The 22,675-nt window shown below is 48.7% G+C and overlaps 1 protein-coding gene across 1 annotated transcript in view; it reads left to right on the top strand.

Annotated features, from left to right (window-relative positions):
- Positions 1-22,675, top strand: part of FREM2 (FRAS1 related extracellular matrix 2) — a 141,291-nt gene that overhangs the window by 101,831 nt on the left and 16,785 nt on the right. The window contains exons 7-16 of the mRNA XM_077158046.1: positions 684-833; positions 2,117-2,326; positions 3,120-3,317; positions 8,575-8,739; positions 9,277-9,459; positions 12,674-12,804; positions 14,276-14,434; positions 15,705-16,008; positions 17,701-17,832; positions 18,806-19,137. Coding sequence (XP_077014161.1) covers positions 684-833; positions 2,117-2,326; positions 3,120-3,317; positions 8,575-8,739; positions 9,277-9,459; positions 12,674-12,804; positions 14,276-14,434; positions 15,705-16,008; positions 17,701-17,832; positions 18,806-19,137 — 1,964 coding nt within the window. The remainder of the gene's footprint in view (positions 1-683; positions 834-2,116; positions 2,327-3,119; positions 3,318-8,574; positions 8,740-9,276; positions 9,460-12,673; positions 12,805-14,275; positions 14,435-15,704; positions 16,009-17,700; positions 17,833-18,805; positions 19,138-22,675) is intronic.

Genomic DNA, 22,675 nt, shown 5'->3' with positions numbered 1-22,675 from the left:
AGGTAACCTGGGACCACATGTAGACACCCCTCCCCCACCCTACAGGTAACCTGGGACCACATGTAGACACCCCTCCCCCACCCTACAGGTGACCTGGGACCACATGTAGACACCCCCATCCCTCAGTCCCTACAGGTGACCTGGGACCAGCTCCCTGGCCCCCTAAAGTCCCCAGGACTACTCATCATACATGGTCAGTCCAGGCCCCCTGAAATGTGCAAACCTTGGTGACTGAATCTCACATCCGCTGGATTAGGCCCAAATCTCCTGGGCTGGAAGCAGTCAGCGCCCAGTGCTCTCCGCTCCGAGGGAGGCTGGTAGGAGATGGTGCCATGAGTCTGGACAAGGGCCTGTGGGCTCAGATTCTGGGACCTGCAGCACTTTGGTTCTGCCTCCCCAGACCCTCCAGGCAGCACCTCGGACCCCACGGACACCTCGTGCAGGCCACAGCCTGTCTTACACTCCTGCCCGGCGAGCCACTTTCCCAGGCTCATTTATTGTTCAGCAGAGACGTCTGACCCGAGGACTGCGTAAATGCACCTGGGAGAGCCCCCTAGGCCTGCCGGGTGGGGTAAGTGGAGGTGAGACGGCGCCACCTGAGCCTACTCACCTCCGGGATTGTCCGCGGATGTCGTTGTGGAGGAATGAAACCCTGAGAGCAGCTTCTGCTGCGTCCTCCACAGAGCCCACCCTCTTCTTCGGCGGCGCCGAGGTGTCCGTGGACGAGAGTGCCGGCTGCGTGGAGCTGCAGGTGCACCGGGCCGGCCCCGACCTCTCCAGACCCGCCAGCGTCACCGTCCGGTCCCGGAAAGCGGAGCCGCCCTCTGCAGACGGTGAGGGCCCCCGTCTCCCCTCCCAGCTCCTTTCCCCTCCAGGCTTTGGGCTGTTGTGCTGCACCCAACCAACCGTGGCACAAGACGATTTTTTTTTTTTCACGTGGAGGTTTGCTGTGCTCACGTAGCAGGGCATCCCGAGTAGGGTCCAGACTGGGACAGAGGTCAGGTCCCCACAGCCTCCACCTCCCTGCTCGCTGTCTTGCACAGGGCAGGGGCCACAGGGGAAGGCACTGCCTCGGAGCACCTACCCTGGCCCCACCCCTTTGTAGGACCAGCTTCACTCTCACCACGGTCCGGCCGGTCCGCCCTGGCTCTACCTCCCGCAGGTGCAGGCGCAGGTGCACGGAAGAGCGGGGTGCAGGCGGGGCCCCAAGCCCGTGACTCAGGCACCCAGGCGAGCGGCATGGCGAATCCAGCCCTCCTGGACGCTCTGCCGTCCCGTACGCGAGAGGCACCGCGCTGCGGCCACCGCACTCAGCCCTGTGGGGCGTCGGCCAGTGGGCAGGACAAGGGCCTCCGCGTAGGGGAACACGGGTCCCCAGCACAACCGCAGGTCGGAGGCTTTCGCAGACCTCTCCTGCACACGTCCCACCCGGCGCGTCTCCTCCCTGCATTTGGAGACCCCCATCCCCAGGGAAGTGGTCACTAAGTTTACGGCAAACATTGGATTAGAATTCTTTCTTCCCATATGGCCAGTGATACCAGTGTTCTCTCAGGCACCTGCCCAACCCCCCTCCCTGCTCCCCCACCCACGCCACCACTGCCCTACAAGGTCTGGACTGAAGAGTGCCCAGCTCCTCATTTCCTACAGTGGGGCGTCGTGGAATTAGCAGAGTGCGTGCCAGGAAAGTGTGTTCACCAGGATTTGTTTGTAACCACAATAACTTTTAAATTCAAAAACTCTCAAAAGGGCACGTGGGGTTGAAAACGTAGGTACCATGGGACAGAAGGCTAGAGTAGCTGGTCGGATCCCACTCCACTGGGCAGAGAGAGGCAGGTTTAGCGCCTGGCCTGATCCCTCATCTCTTAACCAGACGCCGCTCTGTGCGCACTATTAAATGTACACTTCCCTGTCGCGTTGCTGGTCTCTTTCTCGTTTTCTCTTCCGGGGTTATAAATGCTTCCAATGGCATGTGTCTCATCGTTGTGTTCAGCGAGCCAGCTCCCCACTAAACACGTGTTTCTTGCCGCCGTAGCTGGGACGGACTATGTGGGAATCAGCCTCCACCTGGACTTTGCGCCTGGGGTCACCACTAAACACGTGTTTCTTGCCGCCGTAGCTGGGACGGACTACGTGGGAATCAGCCTCCACCTGGACTTTGCGCCTGGGGTCACCGTGCAAACGGCCCGCGTCTCCATCCTGGACGACGTGGGGCAGCCGGTGCTGGAGGGCGTCGAGAAGTTTGAACTGGTGCTTCGGATGCCAGTGAACGCTGCCCTCGGGGAGCCCAGCAGGGCCACGGTGTCCATCAACGACGCGGGCTCGGACCGTGAGTGTCCCCGGGGTCTCCACGACAGGCTCACGGAGGGGAGGGCAGGCTCTTAGGCCTTCCTCCTTCCCATCAGAAGAAGGCTTGTGGTCCTCCTCTCAGGTGTGAAGAGAAGTGGCTTGTCCTCAGTTTCTCTGTACGTGGTGTCCAAAGCTCACTCCCCGCAGACGGGGATGCGTTCAGGTCACCTGACCCCGGGTGCTCCAGACCTCGGCCCCCCTCCCCGCAGGAGGCGCCTTCTGCGGTCGCCTCCACCCATTCCTCCCGAACCTCCCTATGGAGGGGTCAAGCAGTGCTCCCGGGCTGCCGCTGGGCACGTGGCAGGGCCTCGTCAGCAATGACCGTGCCGGGGGGATCTGGCGGGGCCCACCGTAGACCCGCATCCACCCGACCCAGCACAGTGTCCCCTCGGAATAGTGTCTGCGCTCCTTGGCAGTTTCCCCGACGTGAGCTGAGCAAATGCTTGCAGCTGTATGCCCTGTTCCCCACTCTTCCTGGTATTGAGAAATTCGGAGAAGCTCAGGTTTCAAGGATAGCAAGAGCTAGGATGTAGAAAAATGAGGGGCCGCCGGCCACACCCCCCGGTCAGCATTGCACTCCCCGGCCTCCCCCTCAAACGAGGCAGATGAGGAAGCCGAAGCGATGAGTGAAGGGGGAGGCGAGTTGCTCCAGGAGAAAGCGTGACCAGGAGTAAGGACGGAGCTCAGCTTCTCTGCTGGGACGTGTGTTCTGAAATGCCGGTCCCCTAAGGAAACCCATTCGCATGCCTCCCCGTGGTGGGCTGTTTTTGCAGTGCCTACGATGCAGTTTGGAGAGCGCGTCTATACCGGCAGCGAAAACGATGGGCGAGTGGTGGCGATGATCCACAGGACCGGAGACCCGCAGTACAGCTCGTCGGTGCGGTGCTACACCCGGCAGGCCTCCGCGCAGGTGATGGCCGACTTCCAGGAACGCCCCAACACGGACCTCTCTGCGGTCTCCTTCCTCCCCGGTGAGTGCACCAGGCGTTATTTGGAATTTAGTGGGAAGCGGGTGGCAGGCGTGGACCAGCGCCTCGAATGCAACCCACTTGCGACCTGGTTGTGGGCAGGGATTGCTGGAAAGGTGAGACAGGCGGCAGCCCCACCGGGTTTGCAGGGCGGCGTCCTCTGTTCCCAGCTCACCCCCGGAGTCAGGCTGACCGCTCCGGAGCTTCCACAAGGCCAGGGTGATCCAGTGACAGAAGTGACTGTGAAAATGCGCTCACGTCTTCATAGGGATCCAGAGTTTTGACAGGTTTATTACTGTAATCCAGTACTTGCGTTTACAGGGCCAGTCTTGAAAAATAAAAAAAGAGAGAATTATAGGGAAAAATTCCCTTACATGGAATGTTTGTCATATATTTATTATAGTAATAGAAGTTGGAAAAGAAACCAAATGGCCAGGGATTGGGAAATTATTTATTTGAACTTCCAAACAATGGTATATTTTGTAGCCAAGAAAACGTTTTAAAGAATAGTCGATCAGATGGGAGATGCAATAGAATCTAATACAGCCTCGGGATATGATTTTCCTCCCATTCATTGGAGACAAGGACGTAAGTGCTCTTGGCCCAAAGCTCTGTTTAATAAGTCAAAAGTTAGTGATTCTAGAAACTAGTATTGTCATCAGTTAGCAGCGGCCACGCAGCTCAGAGCTGAGACTTGGCTTCCGTACGATACTAGTTCAGAAACAAAATGAGCTCTTGCTCCTTTTTCCTTGTTTCCTGATTTGAGTGACGGAACCTAAAGGCAGAAATTTAAGACATTCCTTATACAAATGGGGGTCTCCTGTGGCATCTGTTCAAATTTGCGTTAATTCATTCGGTCAACATTTGTTGATGCTGATTACCCGCACATGCTGTGCTTTGTGCTGAGTGGAGATGCAGTGGGAAAGCAACGTCTGTACTCCCCAGGACTGTGTTCTCGTGCTAGAGGGCGTGACGGCATGCACCAGGTTATGTGTGGGTGTGGGGATGGTGCCCCTGTCAGGTCTGCCCTGGGGTGTCTGCGCTGGGGGAAGGGACAGGCTAGGGTCAGGGACAGGGGCAGGGGCAGGGACAGGCCAGGGGCTGGGCAAGGACTGGACAGGGGCAGGCCAGGGCGGCAGCTGTCTCCTGAACCCTTGGGGAGTGCAGTTTCTCCAACAGGGCTCCCGAAAGCTTGGCAGGTCCCGCAGAAATGAGGTCACGTAGCCATTACCCCCACCTCGAGCTGATTAGTCGGAGCTCCCTCCTGGAGGCCCCGGGGAAGGCGGGGAAAACAGAGCTGGCTTGGCCAGGCTGGCACAGAGGCCTGTTTACTGGGCTCCCCAGAGCTGGGGTGCGTGCGCGCAGGTGCTGGCACTGGAGTCTGGGATCCCCGCTTGGAGGGTTTTCTCATCGGTGAGCAGTGTCTCCACAGGTGCAGTGGGAAGAGACCCCTTAGCCTCTTTAATCCAGTCTCCTCTGAACAGCACCATCTTTAGTGCCCAAACATACTTCCATCAGCAAAGGGAGCAGGCCGGCTGCACGTCAGCACCCGGTGTGCAAGTTCAGAGTCGCGATTTACACTGTGCACGCAGCATCACAGGTGCTGCAAGGAGAGGAGGCTGGATTCGGGGCAAGAAGCAGGTACCCCTACAGGAAACAGGGACAGAGACACACAGGGAGGAGAACCAAGCTGTTTCTTTTTTTTTTTTTCTTTTATAGGGGAAATTCAGAATTATCATAAAAATGGATAGATGATACAGAGACGGATGATAACAGTGAGACAGGTATAGATAGATAAGCAGACAGACAGATGGAGATAAATGACGGCAGATAGGTGATGATGGTGTCAGATAGATAATAGGTTGATAAATGATAGGTAAAGCTAGAGGTTAGATAAATGATAGAAAAATAGATCATTGATAGCTTTTTTTCACTTGTAGCTGTTCCCACATATTTAGGATGCTTTGGTTTCTCTGGGTTTTGTTCATTTGTTTTGCTTGTGTTACCTTTCGTGGCATCCTGCAAATTACTGAGCATGCTTTCCTAGCATTGCATAGCAGAGAACGCCAATGCGGGACGGCCCCTTGGCAGCACGGCCTGGGGCTTCATCCGTGAGCTTTGGGCAGGAGCAGGGACGTCTGTGGTGTCTGCCGTGATGCCAGGCTGACCCGAGGTCTTGTCATGTCGGGGTCGCTAACCAATCATGCGGCAGGACTTGTCCCAGCATCCTGTGCAGGGGGTGCATCCTTGTTCTGTAACTAATCCTTCGAAGCAATGTCCTTGGGCCAAGTATTCTGCTTTTAGGTAAAAACATTTATTTGTGACTTTTGATTAGTCAAACTGTAGTCCAAATAAATGGAACTTTTTGAGAGCGCATTGCTATTTTGCAGTTACGTGTCAAAGAAATCCAGCATTTTGGAGAATTTTGAGTTAATTTTTTCTCCCTTCTTTTCCTGTAACTATGTGTACATTTTCTTAATTTAAGAAGTCATTAGCGGCTCAGCAGGCAGAGTTCTCACCTGCCATGCTGGAGGCCCGGGTTCAATTCCTGGTGCTGCCCATGCAAAAAAAAAAAGTGATTAGTAATCAGAATACAGAGGTAAGGATGACAGCTGTCTGTATTTTAAAATTCCACTTACTCTATGAGACCAAAGAAGAGAGACTTATTTTGTCCAGAACAAAAAATTTCTGTAGCACATATCTAACTCAACCTGTTGCGAAAGATCATTTAAACAATCTAAACACAGGGAGCTCAGGATAAGAATGAGGCCTTCCTGACCAAAAGGGGGGAAAGAATTGTAACAAATGAGGTATCAATGACTGAGAGAGTTCAAATAGAGTCCAGAGGCTATTCTGGAGACTACTTTTATGCAACCTTCAACTAGATATTGCTGTTTACCATGGTTTGCCAAACCTCAACCAAAACTATTCCCGCCAACTCTAAAGAACACCTAGGGCATTATCTGAGGTTCTACAAAGGTTCCATGCACTATCACTTTCTAGAAACCTACAACTTCCAGTTGGGTTCCTAGGCCAGATACGTCCAGCCTCTCCGAGAACATCAACTAGTTCCATCCCCCTACCCCATATTATCAGCAGCCCTCCCAACATGAAAAAGTTAGAATGGGCATAGCCCAAATACCCCTAAAGATTGGGAAAAAGATCAAAGGAGAAGATGGAGTTATAACAGAGAAGATAAAATCTAACAATGAGTATGAGTGCTGAATCATTATATTGCTGTTTCTTTGGTCTCCAGTGTCTTAGAGCAGCTAGAAGTAAAAACCTAAAATTGTGGAATTGTAACCCATACCAAACTCTGAAATCTGTTCTACAACTAATTGTTGGAACGTGCTTTCAAATTTATTGCTTTTTTGTATATATGTTATTTTCACAGTTAAAAAAAAGTAATTAGTGTAACATTATGTGTTCATAAAGAAAATCAGTAATTCAGTGAAATGCTAAGAAATGTATCCAAATTAGTCCTAATTTCTAATCTTTGACCTTGTATTGCCTGTGCTTGTAAGCATTTAACTCCATGAGCTTATGTGAGATGCCTTCAGGGACTCGGTTAAAAATATGAGTCAGCTTCTAGACATTTTCAACTTACTGAGTGGGTTGAAAAATTAAAATATAGGATATAAACATCCTAAAACATTAGATATTTGATCATTTTCATTTCATGTTTTGCTTGCAATAAAATTGACCCCTTTAGTGTACAGGATGATGAATGTGGTGGCACTAACTGTGCAACACTACCAGAGCCAGTATATCTATTTTTATGCCAGAACCATGCTGTTTTGACCATTGTAGCTTTGTAATATGCTTTCAAGTCAGGAAATGTGAGACCTCCACTTCAAATTTTCTTTCTCATGATATTTATTTGGGGCACCTTGCCTTTCTGAATAAATTTGATTGTTAGTTTTTCTGTTTTTGCAAAGTAAACTGTTGGAATTTTGATTGGTATTGCATTGACTCTAAAAATCATTTTGAGTAAAACTGACATCTTAACTATATTTAGACTTCCAATCCATGGACACAGTATGTCCTTCCATTTATTCAGACCTTCTTGATTTAACAATGTTTTATAGTTTTCTGTGTATAGGTCCTTTACATCCATGGTTAAATTTATTCCTAGATATTTGTTTCTTTTGGTTGCTATTGTAAATGGAATGTTTTCCTTGAGTTCCTCCTCAGATTTCTCCTTACTGGTATATAGAAACACTATTGATTTTTCCTGCCACTTTGCTGAACTTATTTATTACCTCTAGATGCTTTGTTGCAGATCATTCATTCACTTTTAAATGCAGATGACCAGGTCTTACCTGCCTTCGATACAGGGTTGTTTGCACATCAGGCACCTTGGCATGTCGATGGTTTCTGCCATTGACACCATGATGAAATCCAGGCACACCCCATGCACACCAGGGATGTGATATATCCGGGCACACCCCATGCACACCAAGGCTGTGATATATCCGGGCACACCCCATGCACACCAAGGCTGTGATGACATCCGGGCACACCCCATGCACACTAGGGCTGTGATATATCCGGGCACACCCCATGCACACCAGGGATGTGATATATCCCGGCACACCCCATGCACACCAAGGCTGTGATATATCCGGGCACACCCCATGCACACCAGGGCTGTGATGACATCCGGGCACACCCCATGCACACCAGGGCTGTGATATATCCGGGCACACCCCATGCACACCAAGGCTGTGATATATCCGGGCACACCCCATGCACACCAGGGCTGTGATGATATTGGGCACACCCCATACACACCAGGGCTGTGATATATCCGGGCACACCCCATGCTCACCAAGGCTGTGATATATCCGGGTACACCCCATGCACACCAGGGCTGTGATGACATCCAGGCACACCCCATGCACACTAGGGCTGTGATATATCCGGGCACACCCCATGCACACCAAGGCTGTGATATATCCGGGCACACCCCATGCACACCAAGGCTGTGATATATCCGGGCACACCCCATGCACACCAGGGCTGTGATGTTATCAGGCACACCCCATGTACACCAGGGCAGTGATATATCCGGGCACACCCCATGCACACCAGGGCATGATGCAGTCTGGGCAGTGCACCTTGTCTCCAGGAGCTTGTGCCCAGTGGGCACACAGTGTGCAATGGCTCTTAGTGTCCCCATCGCACTCCCATTAATAGTCGTAAGTATACCTTTCTGGACCAGGGGCGGGGTGACTTGCTGCCTTCATTGTTGTCCCAGGTGAGACGGAGAAGCCTTGTGTCCTCGAGCTGATGGACGACGACATCTATGAGGAGGACGAGGAGCTGCGCCTCGTGCTTGGCTCCCCACAAAGCAACTCTCCTTTTGGGGCGGCCATCGGCGAGCAAAACGAAACTCTGATCAGGATCCGCGACGAGGCTGACAGTAAGATATCATCTCTTATGCTCAGTGGAAACTGGAAACTGAAATCCAATATGGTCACGTTTGAGGGGGACTCAGAAAATGACCCCCTCTTTCGGGTTAAGGTTTTAAAGTAACAGAGAAGTAGGGAAAGGGTAAGACAAGTGGGGAACGAAACACCACTAAAACTGATAAAGTTAGCACTGGAGAATATGGCTCATAGCCAAACACTGCCGCCCAGCCATTGTGACACTCCCTCGCCCCCACCCCCAGGAGGTCCTGGGCCAGCAGACCTTCCTTCCTCATCCCCGGTCCGCTTTCAGGACCCACTCCTGGGGGAAACTGAGGGCAAGTCGGACCAGCCCAGAGGCACGCTCTCTGGGGCATGGTCAGTCACCAGGGAAAGGGCTGGGGCTGTGCAAACCCAGTTTCTCCTTCCACACTCACCCATAACATTCTGTGAGGACACGGAGAAGCCGGGGGTGGGGGCAATTCCTTGCACACGGAAGGGGCATTCTCCTTACTAATAATGCCATCCCTCTCTGTTTCCCACAATTTTAGAGGCTATTATTAAATTCGGAGAAACTAAATTCAGTGTCAGTGAGCCCAAAGAACCAGGACAGTCGGTGATTATCAAAATCCCAGTGATTCGCCAAGGGGACACTTCGAAGGTGTCAGTTGTGAGAGTTCACACCCGGGACGGCTCAGCCACCTCCGGGGGAGACTACCACCCCATGTCACAAGGTACGGCCACCTCCGGGGGAGACTACCACCCCATGTCACAAGGTACGGCCACCTCCGGGGGCGACTACCACCCCATGTCACAAGGTACGGCCACCTCCGGGGGAGACTACCACCCCATGTCACAAGGTACGGCCACCTCCGGGGGAGACTACCACCCCATGTCACAAGGTACGGCCACCTCCGGGGGAGACTACCACCCCATGTCACAAGGTACGGCCACCTCCGGGGGAGACTACCACCCCATGTCACAAGGTACGGCCACCTCCGGGGGAGACTACCACCCCATGTCACAAGGTACGGCCACCTCCGGGGGAGACTACCACCCCATGTCACAAGGTACGGCCACCTCCGGGGGAGACTACCACCCCATGTCACAAGGTACGGCCACCCCAGGCCATGTCCGCGCGTCAGTGCCGCGTCCTCGGGAAAACGAATCTCACACCAAAATAAGCGTGGACACACCTCTTTAAATGAACCTCCTTCACGAAAGCAAAGGCAAGGATTGTACTTCTGGGATTTTCTTTTCTGGTTTGCTGTCTACGTGTGTTAGGAGTTAGGGAAATTTTGAGTGGGCGTGTTAGATGACCTTCTGTTCGGAGTTTACATGAACTCTCAACTGGTTTTCCCTTCCTTTTGCCAATTGGTATTAAATAATTTTCTATTACGTTGAGAAAAGTGTGTGATAACAGTAATTGTAGCCAATTTTAGTTTATGGAATGTTTCTAGCTAAGTAATTTGCATCGATGGAGGACGTCAAAATGTCAACCACACAGACCATCGATTTCCTGGGACTCAGGAGCCGATTATAAGACTTTCACTTCTCTTCCATCCCTTTCCTTCTGATGAGGAATTAAAACACATCAGTCCTTCTCACTCTCTGAATTGTTTTCTCAGAAATTAAACGTAAATGTGTGTCCAAATTAAACTTTCGAATCATTTCGAGTTCTGCTTATCCTCTACATTTCCAGTTTTCTACTTACCGTTACCGACGCTCATTAGTTCTTCCCAGTTATTGAGGTCAGTTCTCCTTCATCATCTGACTTGTGAGCACAATTTAGACAAATGACTGATAGGTATGGTGGAATCAGGAATAAAGTTAATGAGGGATAATAGGAGAAAATAGCAAAAAAAAAAAAAAAAAGCATTTTTTTGCATATAAGGTGAAAAGTTTGTCCACTACGGAGCTTCAAAGTCACGCTTAGTTTACTCTTTATGTAGAGAATGATCGTATATTTGAAATAAATAACATATAGTAAAAAAGGACAAGAAATTAAACTGATCTTCTACTAATTTTTAAAACCCTCTATATGAGTTGGTTTTACATAAAGGGAAAAACAACTAAACATTAACAGTTTGACTTTTAACAGAAAAGGTTTTCTTAGAAGTAAAACAATTATTATTGCTAAAAAACAAAATTATACCTGTGTAGTAAGCTGACAAGTGAAGTCAGAAAGAAGTTGCATAACATTGAATCAACCTTGTCTTTTTATCCCATAAATTTCAAACTGCTGTTTCCAAATTTACAGTGAAGATTTAAGTAATATTTTCTGAAACATCTACTGAGTTCTGCTTTGATGGTCCAAAATGAGGCCAGCTCTTGGTAACTGAACAGAGAAAATGAAATAAAATCTGGAATATTTTTTGTGCTAAAAATAGCACAAGTGACAGATAAAGACAAAAGCTATCAAGAAAACTGGCTCCTGTGTACTCTCTAGCAAATGTGCTGTGAGAAAACAAGAATTTAAATGTTTAAAATAAATCGTCCCTGTTTTAACTTCTTGGAAATTCTGTTTGTATAACTCAGGGAGAAACAGGATACAGCCAGGGGTGGCCGAGGCAAAGAGGAGGGCTGGGGCTCTGGGTGAAAAGTCCCACCTCTGTGGAGGCACTTTCTTGTCAGGGCCACTACACAAGGCCATGCAAGAAAATGCAAAACAATTCAGAAATTGTATTGCTGTGGGACATCGCCAGATTTAAGTGCTAGAAATTGATTTTTTAAGTGTAAGATCATGCACTTCAAGCCAAAGAACTTAGTGGCCTCGATTGATCAATATTTTCATCCACTGAGAACCAAGAACCATAGGTTCTCGTGGGGTGTCAGAACGTGTTGAGTGATCAACTGGAGGAAAACACTGAGTCCAGGGTGGAAAAGCTGAACCCAGAGGCAGACAGGACTCAATGTAAAGATAAGTCCAGCTCACTAACTCAGTTTTAAAGGAAATAAGCCATTTCAGGCTTGAGAAGAAAAGAGTAAAAGTAGAAAAAGAAAATACATTTTCTTCTGCCAGACTTTAAATAATTTATAATTTCTAATTAAAATGACTGAACTGTAATTATATCAAAACCCACATCCATAGTGTCCTCTCATGGGAATGATTAAGCATTATTTTCTTCTCTTCTGAGCCAGTTTCCCAAAAGCTATAGTATAACCAACACGTGGTTTATCCAATTTTAAAAGTATGGTCAGCTGATTTTTCTTGAATTCAATAAAATCAACTAACATGAACCATTTTACAAATTTTGAACAGGATGGTTAGAAAAGGGATTCTGATAAGCATTTCTTTTTAATAAAGAGGGACAATGGTGAAGGAAGTTATCCAAAATAACTTTTCTAAGTTTCCAAGAACAACAACTAAAAGAAGTCATTAAAAATATAATTTGATATGATATTTGAAAAACCCAACGATTTTGTATCCAGCTTTTTCCATATATACATGGAGATACCAACCTCTTATTCATATATCTGGGGTCACATTCCTTCGACTGCCTTAGAAGTTCTGAGGAATGAAAGGTGAATGTATGTCCCAGTTTAGAATTGCTAATTATCCATCCTGTAACTCAGCATTTTTTAAAACTGTTGGCCAATAAATCAATTTAGAAACTTATAATGAGAATTTTCTTTCAAATGGAATAGCATAGAAGAGATGAGAGTGCAATGCATGCAGTCAGAATAAGCAGTGTTTGCTAAAATTTTATTTTGGTGCATGGGCTGCAAATCAAACCCAGGTCTTCTGCATGGAATGTTTGCTAAACATTTGATTCCGTTTTATTCGCATGCAACACAAGCACCCACACCCACACAAACCTGCAAAAATATACCAGGCCACAGTATAAAATGCATTGCTCACTGGGGGGTCACGGTAAAAAAAAAAGCCTTCCAAAAGCTTCTCTTTATATTTGTCAAGTATTTAAACCTGTGATTTCGCATTTGTAGAACTCGAGTTTAAGGAAGGAGAAACGCAGCACGTTGTTGAAGTTGAGGTGATCTCTGATGACGTGAGAGAGATGAGGGAAGCCTTCTCTGTCCACCTAACACCGGATGAGAATATGATAGCTGAGACGCAGGTGAGTGGCAGATGTGCAGCGAAGCCTGGACCGCATTTTACCAAAGAAAACGCCTGTAAACAGAGTGCACAGTAAGGCATGGGGTTGCTGCAAGCCTCCAAATCCTTCTCACCCCTTAAATAACTCCATTCTGACGAGATCAGGATGAAGGGATAATTCTGTATTTCTCAAGTAACTGGGGCTCCCCAGTAACATGTCCCCGGCCCCCTAAGTCCCATGGGGGTCACTCTAACGCTTAGTTTCCAGCAAGAAGGCATCGTGATCTTGGCACAAAGAAGAGACTCCCCTATTCAGCACGACATGCCCTTAAAACTCATCTTTTAGGCCACATGAGATGACAGCCAAATTCCCATCTGTCCCTCCCGCCTTTTCAAGAATTGGAAAATCCAGACGCTTCTGTGGCCAAAGATTCGAATCCTAATATTTACTTTGTGTTTATCTAAATTTATAGTGTATCCTCAACCAGAGTTTCATCAAGAGAAGCATAATTTTCACACAATTTTGACCATTTCACCTGAAATAGTTTTTAAAGCTACACATCGTTTTAGGAACAGACCAATTCTTATAATAACTGCGCTTAAATTTACTGCATTTTCTTTATTTTTTGTTTAGCTATTGAAGTGAGGTCATACTGGGGAGCTGTTTTCTCCTTAAATAAGTTTTATCATTTTGTTGTTTTTACTACTTGACGGTGTTTGCTTGGTGCCTTGCTTTCTTCAGGGCGTATTTAAAAATTCAGTCAGCATGGGCGAAAAGTCTTTATCAATTATATTTTTACAAGTGTCAGGTAAAAATGAGACCTTTATTGATATTTTATGGAGGATTGTGTTAGGGTCTTTTGGGTAAAAGAACAGAGATTCACTCAGCCCGTCTCAGGCGGAAGGTTGCTGTGGGAATGTGCTGTGCACATGGCTTGGGAACTGTGCCATTAGCTGGAAATTGGAGGCCGGTCACGCGCAGGCCACGTGTCCACAGGGCAGACCACGTGTCCACAGGGCAGGCCGCGTGTCCACAGGGCAGGCCGCGTGTCCACAGGGCCCTCGCAGGTGCACCAGGCACCTCTTGGCCTCGGTTTCCCCTGCTGTGGGTGCCTCCACCCACACCTTCAGTTCCTCCCCCAGACTTCCTGACCCTCCCACATACCTCCTCTCTGGGCGTTGGTCAGCTTTCTTCCTGCTCTCCACTCCTTGACTTTTCCCAAAGCAGACCGAGCCACTGTCTACACTAGACTATAGGTTGGGGCCTTGGGCCACCCTTCGGCTCAGCGCCCTGGGGTCATGCTGCCCGCTGGCGCCTGGGGAGCACCCTAGGGCGAGGGCCACGGGGAGAAAGCCCCCAGCACCTGGGGTTCGGGTGTGACCTGCTCATTGCAGCTGCGCTGTGGGCTTGCCAGGCTCTTGCCGTGGTTCTGAGCCACGAAAGCACAGAGAGGGACTGTGTCAACAGCAGTGGCAATTGTCTTCCCATCCAGGACACCAAAGCCATCGTGTACATAGAAGAGGCCACCAGCATGGCAGATGTCACTTTTCCCTCCGTCCCTCAAGTCGTGTCCCTGCTGATATATGACGACACTTCCAGAGCGAGGCTGAGTATGGGGCCCACGGCCGGGTACCCCGTCATCTGTGTCACGGTGAGTAGACAATGGAAGAAAGCGATGAAAATTTTGATTATAAGGTTCTATAATTCTTAACAGCACTGGCTTTGTCATGAAGAAATAAAAATGGAAAAATATTACAGGGTTTCAAGTTTGAATTGTGGAAAAGAAATATAATGTTAATCAAATACAGCTCCCCGTTTCTCTTCATTCCACATTTATATTAGCTATTTGATGTGAAAATAGTGTGTTTTCTCAGGGCCTGTCCCTGATACAGAAAGAAGAAAGATATGGACTCTATGCTCAAGAAATTTAAAAATAAAGAACACAGGGCGGGCCACGGTGGCTCAGCAGGCAGCGTTCTCGCCTGCCATGCCGGAGACCCGGGTTCGATTCCCGGTGCCTGCCTGTGCAAAAAAAAAAAGAACATAAAAAGTACATAAGTTTGAATAGATTGTATGGTGTATGACTAAAACTGTTAAAATATATAGAGAGAAATTGTTATCCCTAATATAAGGCAATATGTGACCATTTTCATGGGAACGGTACAAATCAGGAGCAGAGCTGCCGCTCAGCAGGTGTGGAGGGCGCTGGCTGGGCAGGTGCAACCTCAGTACTTTGAGACAGGGGTCTGATAAGGGAGGTTATTCCGGGAAGAAGGGCCTGCGACACTGGTTCCATGTGGAAGAATAGCGTTAATTTAGTTCCTTTTTCACTTGTCTTCTCTTGACTCCAAGACCTTTCGAGCAAAGCCTGGCTGATTTATTTGTCTGTCACAACTGCCCTTGCGCGATGATTATGTGATCAGCTGTGCAATAAATGTTTATTGGATTAACAGGGTAAAAACGGTCATTAGGAATTGAACTAGAGAGGTCCTAAACTGCCAGGTCAACGAATGCGGGCTTTGTGCGCTGGGAGCAGGGAGCCATCGCAGCTGTCCTGCCCGGGACGGAGGGATGAGGGGTGCGGGTCAGCGTGGTGGGCTGGAGGGAGAGGCAGGATGGCGGCGGGGGTTGGGGTGCTGAGAAACGCTGCGGAGGATCAGGAGTGCGTGCCGGGAGGCGGGTGCCGGCAGCAGGGAGGGCAGGGGCGGCAGAGGTGACTTAGCCATTCGAGAGGTGCTGATACTGCGAACAGTTGGCGCGTGTGAACTTGGAGCTGAAAAAGTCTTACATAGCGCAGGAGGTGCAAGATTGGAAGCAGTCCGAGCTCCCGCTCTGGGAACAGAAATTTGGATGTTGCATTGAGACCGTATGGAAAGGGGCCCCTGCGCTGGGCCGCGCCCTGACAGCCTCTCCCCCCGCAGGCGTGCGACCCCCAGCACCCAGGCTACGGCCGGACGCGCGCCCTGTGCGCCAGCGAGCGCATCGACGACTCGCAGAGCCGCTTCCGCTGGTTGGTCGGCGCCCCCGCGGGCCCCGACGGGGTCAGCAGCCCCCTGCGCGAGCTGGACCTGGACACCTTCTTCACCTCTTCCAAGGCCAGGGCCTTGGACGCCATCTACTTCCAGCCGGGCTCCAGGCTGCAGTGCGCCGCGCGCGCCGTCACCCACGAGGGCCGCCCGGGCCTGGAGCTGCTGAGCCCCGTCGTGACGGTGGCCCCGGACGCAGGTAACCCCGCGCGTGCTGTAAACGTCTGGTTTCTCGTCACCAGGTCCCCCAGGCGCTCCGGAACACTCTGCAAGCGCTTACAAATGAAACCCCAGCTTTAGGAAGCGTTCATTATAAAAACAGTCATTCATTCGACTTCTCTGAGCACCTGAGATATGCCAGGTGCCCCCTTCCGTGCTGGCACTCGCTAAGAGAAATAGGCACGATCTGTTGCCCAAAAGTGCCCAGTCAAGCTGACATGGGCACAAAATACAAAATGAGGAGTGACTCATCCTACCCTGAGACAGCTCATTCATCGAAGAGATGATGCTTAAGCTGAAATCTTGAAAATGGCAGAGAAAAATATATGAGCCGCATCCCATAGCAGCGTGAAAGGGCATGGAATATTTTGGAGACTACAGGCCGAGAAATGGGGAAGCAGGAGGGGAGGAGGACAGGATCGAGAGACCTCATAATTGCAAAGGTGGTGGCTTTCAGGGGTGCAGTATAGGATGTGTCTAGATGACCCCAAAAGACGGGAAATCCACTTTGTGAACAAACGCTTTGCTCTGCAAAAGAAGTTTTGGATTACATTTTAGAAATAGTACTCTATTTTATAAGATTCCATTTCTAAAATCTCCATTTGCACGCAGAGGTTCATAAGTATATTTATTGCAAAAAGATCATGTACCTCCTCCCCCCCATTATATGTTCAGGATCAAATACCTAACGATGTGCATAGCAAATAAGCACTTTTTTTTTTTTTTGCATGGGCAGGCATTGGGAATCGAACCGGGTCTCCGGCAGGCGAGAAGGCTGCCTGCTGAGCCACCGTGGCCGCCCAAGCTCTCTTTTTAAAGTCATTTTTTAAGTGTTTTTTTAAAGCCTGTTGTGTTGATGCAAAAACCAAAAGCGAAACTTAAGCAGTGCCATGAAGTAAGTCCCCTCTTAAAATATCAGACATCCCAGAAATGGGTCTACCTCCGATTTCATTGCTTTGCCAGCAAATGTCTATTTCCTTTGTCTTGTACAAATACAAGACAATTTTATGTTGCCCAGTTCTCTTGAAATTATAATCTAGCATCTTGGTTCCTTCTGTACTGTTAAAATAAAAGCATCATAATTCTCTTAACGCAAACATTGAAGGAAGGTTTTCATGTCAAAATCCTTGAGGGCCAATGAGTGGTGAATAGATAGCAGACAGACAGATATGTATATAGATAACAAAGTGTAAGAAATTACATGATACAGAGGAAATGCTACTGTACATAGTTTCTTGTCTTTTCAAAAAATGAGTTCACTTTCAGCTTTATTCACTTACAAATAATTAATGTATATTTTAATAAATAATGCATCTTATCCTAGGATGAAAAACCGAATTCACTTAATTAAACCACACTTAGAGCAATTAACTTGGCTGCTAGTAACTTTTACTGGATCCTTCCTGTTTTACACTCAAGGAGTTGTGCTCATGTGACCGTAATCGGGAGTGACGTTGGACACTTACCGCCCTTCCTCACACCCTGGGAACCCCTAGAATGTCCATGCGGCTGTAGGCTGCCCGCTGGGCGGGGCCTCCAGCACCCCTGAGGCCCCCTCTCTGTCCACAGGGGATTGAATTGACTGGGGAAAGTACCGGCGCCCACCTTTGACTCTTCCTCGGGTGTTCTCTCCTCTCCTCCCTGGGCGCAACGGTGTCCTCTCTCTGTCCAGGTCTCTGTCACCCCCGTGTGCCGGGGGCGGTGGGAGCAGAGCCCTTCTCAGCCAAGCTGCGCTACACGGGCCCCGGGGACACGGGCCACGCCAACCTCATCAAGCTCACGGTCGCCATGCCGCACGTGGACGGTGGGTGCCCTAGGCAGCCGGGCAGGTGGGTGGGCTCCACGGGGCTTTATCTTCTCCCTCACCTGGTGCCTCGTGGGGTCAGTTTGCATCTTGAGCTTCCAGTCCCCTGCTTCTCTCGAGGGTATCTGCTTCCTTCCTACCCAGTGTTTGAAAGTTTGACAGTTTAAGCATTTCGACAAAATTAGGTAATTGTTTTCACATGTCCAAACACAGGGTTTGGTTAATGTGCTGGCTTTTATAAATGCAGCTCAAGTACATCTGCGTATCTCGTGAGCTCAGACTTGCAGTAAAGCATCTGGTTATTTGAAAGCTTGCCTTGTGCAGGTATTTGCTGTTTCATAGCTGGAGCTTTATAAACCTCTCTCAGCATTTATTGCCACAAGCAAGACATCTTCCAGATATTAAAATATCTGCATAGAGGTAGTTCAAGCTTGTAGTCTCAGGAGGACCCCAACACTTGAAAATCACTGAGGACCCCAACAATGCCTTGTTCTTGTGGCTGTAGCTATAAATATTGACTGGATTTTAAACCATAATACAGAAACTTTAAAAATATTTATTTTTAAATAATAATTATAAATCCATTACATATTAACTTAACATCTTTTAAGAAAAAGTTGTAATTCATAAAACAAAAAATATATATATGGGCAATGAGAGGCATTCTTGTACATTTTTGGAAATATCTCTACTGTCTGGCTGATTTGAAGATGGCCAGACCCTCCGCCTGCTTTGGAGGCCAGTCCACGGCAGCAGGCCGTGTCCCTTGGCCTCTGAAGTGCCCCACTGTGCCGTCATGCAGAAATAGCATAAGCAGGTCAGGTAACAGGTTAGTATCATTATGAAGCTGCTCCCAGGTCACAGCTCTCCTGAAGGGGTCTCAGGGGTGGGGGTCAGGGGCCCCTGAGAGGAGCCCTGCGTGGCCCTGGCCCTCCGGGGGCCAGCAGCATGTGGCGCTGTCCCCTGCCCGCAGGCCTGCTGCCTGTGCTCTCCACGCGGGAGCTCTCCAACTTCCAGCTGACCCTCAGCCCCGACGGCACGCGTGCTGCCCACCACAAGTGCTCCAACCTCCTGGACTACACCGAGGTGAAGACCCGCCACGGCTTCTTGACCAACGCGACCGCCGACCCAGACATCGTGGGGGACACGTACCCCTTCCAGCACAATGCGTCCATCAGGGGCCCCGGCACCATCCGCTTCTACCGAAACCTGGACCTTGAGGCCTGTCTGTGGGAGTTTGTCAGCTACTATGACATGTCTGAGCTGCTCACTGACTGTGGAGGCACCATCGGGACGGACGGCCAGGTAAGGACGGACAGGTGAGGGTCTTTAATGGTTCCAGGCACCGGGTAAACCACATGACTTAGTTCTGATGAATAGATTTGGGTGAAACCCCAACTCTAGTGTGCCAACTGATGTAGGCCACACCATCGGTGGTGCAAAGAATCACGCCCATTTCTGGGAAAATGTGTCAAAATGTATGTCCCCTTGACAATGTGGCTGCAGCAGCATCTGTGGTCTGTAAGGGCACTTGTGTAATTATTGCCTCATGCTCGAGACCTACTCTGGTGTCACAAAAATCTCTTCGGAGTGTGCGTTTCCATCGGATGTTTAAGCGTAAGGGCTGGGCTGGAGCCACCTGAGGTGGGCTGGCCGCCCGAGCAGGCTGAGCTCTCTCCCTCCTGACCTTCTCCATCCCCTCCACCTCCCTCTTCTCCCTTCTCATTCCACTCTCTCTCCCTTTTCCTCCCCTGTTTCGTTTCTCCATCCTTAACACAGGCAAAGTGTCCTCGTCAACAGCTCAGTATGATTCCCATCATGTGATAACCAACTCCTCTTTGCACTCAGGAGGACATTTACAGACACACATACACCCACAATCCACCCACCCCATCATCACCAACAGAGTCGCTGAAATGATTAAAATGAAGCAAGGCCTACATTATGGTTAGAATAGAGAATCGAAAATATGTAGAATGACAATGAGAACTTGAAAAAAATGCTCCCTCCTACCTGGACTGAACCAAGAGTTAATAAAAGTAGCCTTCTACATTAAAGTATTGAGTGATACCCAGAATATTTCATGTCTTTGGAGATTTAGCAAAGAGGGGTCCAGATTTTTTCTGTGCTGTGTAACTAAGGTGTTGAAATACAAAAATAAGAAGCAGGCAGACGACCCCTGGCTAAATTTAATCCCACGGCAAGGTCAGCGCTGAGGTTGAATGGGCAGCTCTGTGTCATGTCTGGGAACTGTTGGATTTGGAGGTAATGAGCCAATATCTTAACCACCTCTTCCAAAAGCAGCAGCAAGCAGGAACTAGCACAGATGAGCAAGAACCCCAAATACGAAACCAACAGAAGGACGGTGTGAAATGGTGCAAGGAGCCTGGGCTTTGGAACCAGACATTTCATTCTGTTTTCTAGCTGGGTCCTTGGACGGTTAAGCCCTGGTAAGACTTAGTTCTCCAGATCCTCCTTCCAGAACCTTTCCTTGCACCCGAAAAGAACATGAAAAAAATCCTATCCCCCAAATAAAAATTCATAGCAACAAATGCACTTAGTCTTTTTCCTTTCCAGATAACCCAGTTCCTTTAGCTCATCCTCACAGAGCATTTTCAACTGTATTAAATTAATTCTATTTCCTTTCTGGTTGTTCTTCTCTAAGGAGCTTGTTTAAATCCATCTTGGTATAAATGAGGTGGGAAAATGGTAGGGGTGCTAGCTCTTCACTGTCAGAATCCTTTCTTTGCCCTATAGAGTTTTGTGGGGTCTTGTCTGGGATATGGTTTCTTTTCACCCTTAAGGATGTTTTCTGTCTTCTCTGCAAAAGGATAGCTCTTCTCTGTCCTTTGTTTGTGCCACTTAGCTCAGCTTCTCCAGCTCTCCTTCCTGAGCCATATCCTATTAGACCTGCCCACTTCCCGAACACATCAGTGTCATTCTGAATGCAAATCCACCCTCCAGTGTGTTAACCCTCAGGCCAGATCTCAGCCTAATTAACTATAGATTGCTGGGTGGCTGTTGTTTTCCAGTTCCTCCATTCAATTCTTTAAGTTTAGTCTTTTTTTTCTTCCCGTGACTGCCACAGGTCTTTGTTCTGCTTCTGCAGTTGAATTGCCAGCAGTTCTCCTCCATTAGGTAAAAACTGGCAGCTGCAGGTTTCAGTTAAGCTTCACCCGCCTCCAAGGCCCCCTTTACGCAGTACAGGGAAGAGAGAGAGGATGCAGTAGGAGAATGGCCACGTGACCCCATTTGCACCCACTTTGTTAGCCTCTGAAGTAAGAAGGCGAGCTTGAGGTATGAAGGAATGTTTCTGCTTTGGCATTGTTGAAAATATATTTAACAGTATACCCATGAGGCTCATCATTACATGTAAATCACTGTAAGTCATACGGGGCTCAGGGTAAGGTAAATGCTGGTAATTCTAATAACCCATGTTGTTTATTCTCTTATCATGAGGCTCAGAGTTGATTCTTTCCCTCCTTTCTTCCTTGGACTCAGGCTTCTACTTCTTCTGTCGCTATTGCTATCCCTACACACACACACACTCCCTACACACACTCACACACACAATTATTTAAGGATAGCTGGAGGAGGAGAAAACATAAATAAAATAGAAGAAGCCTAACCCCTTGAGATATTTCCCTAATAACCAGAGGAACCATCTAATAATAGATCTAATGATAACAATAGTGACAATAATAATGAGATAGTAATTAAACATTCATTCAATGTTCATTATTGGCCTGCCGTTCTGCACAGCACTTCACAGATTTCCGTGGATTCCATTCTCAAAGAAACCCTATGAAATAAGCACTCATTTTCTCCCCTTTTTACAGATGAGGCAGCGGAAGTAAGGAGATAGAACTTGAAAGCCTGTGCTCTCAGCACGTCATAATATTTATTTGGGTGTTTCTTTGCACAGGTGAATATGTAGCATGGATGTGCTCTAGGATACCATAGCAAGAAAGCAAAGGAACGTTTCCCTTTGTTCTTGGACCATGAATGCTGCCCAATAACTGTCAAGAAAATGTACCACACAGAGCCACTGCCATGAAACAAGCAAGCCTATAGCATGCTGAGGGGGCTCTGCAGTTTTCCCTGAACACAGGCAGGCGATTCTAACTGCAAATACAGTTCACGAGAAAAGAAGCCAAATGCTTGGTAAATACGTTCTACTGTAAAATTTCACGGGAGTGTTACCAATGTTTGCACTTCTTCATTTAGGGAGGGAAAACGGCCAAAAATACAGACAAGATATCCACGGAGGGTAAACATGGGGCTCCACCGCCCCCTTCTAGACTACAGCCTCATAGGCAGCCACCTTCTAGCTGTGCCTGTCCGTCTGGTGTTCTGGTCAGCTCTGGCCAAGCAGCCAGCACCCCCAGCTTCCCCTCTCTAGGTCCTTTGTAGACCTGGCGACCCCGCTCAGGGGTGTCACCAGGCAAACGCATTTTCCCAGCTGGTAGACGCTTCTGCCGAGAGCGACATGAAGGGAGCCTGTTTTATTCCTTCGCGTGTACGTCACCGCTGAAGCCACTGCCCCAAAATGTGGCCACATCCCTACCTTTTCCTTTGTGGTGGAGAAGCTGTAACACATTCTGCATGTTTTCTGCCTTCCCCGGCTTCTCAAGTCAGCGGATTCCATTTATAAGAAAGAGCTGCCAAATTGAGGGAATCACACGAAACATCTGGGACAGTCATTCATGAGGAGTGATGACATTTATTAAGTTTTATGCAGTTTGGTGGCAATGAGCATCAACTGATATTGAGACAGTTTCAGCTTCTGCTTTTAAGGAGCTAAAAATCACTATCCTACTCATTTGTGCGTTCATTCATTCAT

Source organism: Tamandua tetradactyla, chromosome 4 (assembly GCF_023851605.1).
Source record: "Tamandua tetradactyla isolate mTamTet1 chromosome 4, mTamTet1.pri, whole genome shotgun sequence".
In the NCBI taxonomy this organism is placed as follows: domain Eukaryota; kingdom Metazoa; phylum Chordata; class Mammalia; order Pilosa; family Myrmecophagidae; genus Tamandua; species Tamandua tetradactyla.
This window is presented reverse-complemented; position numbering and strand designations above follow the sequence as displayed.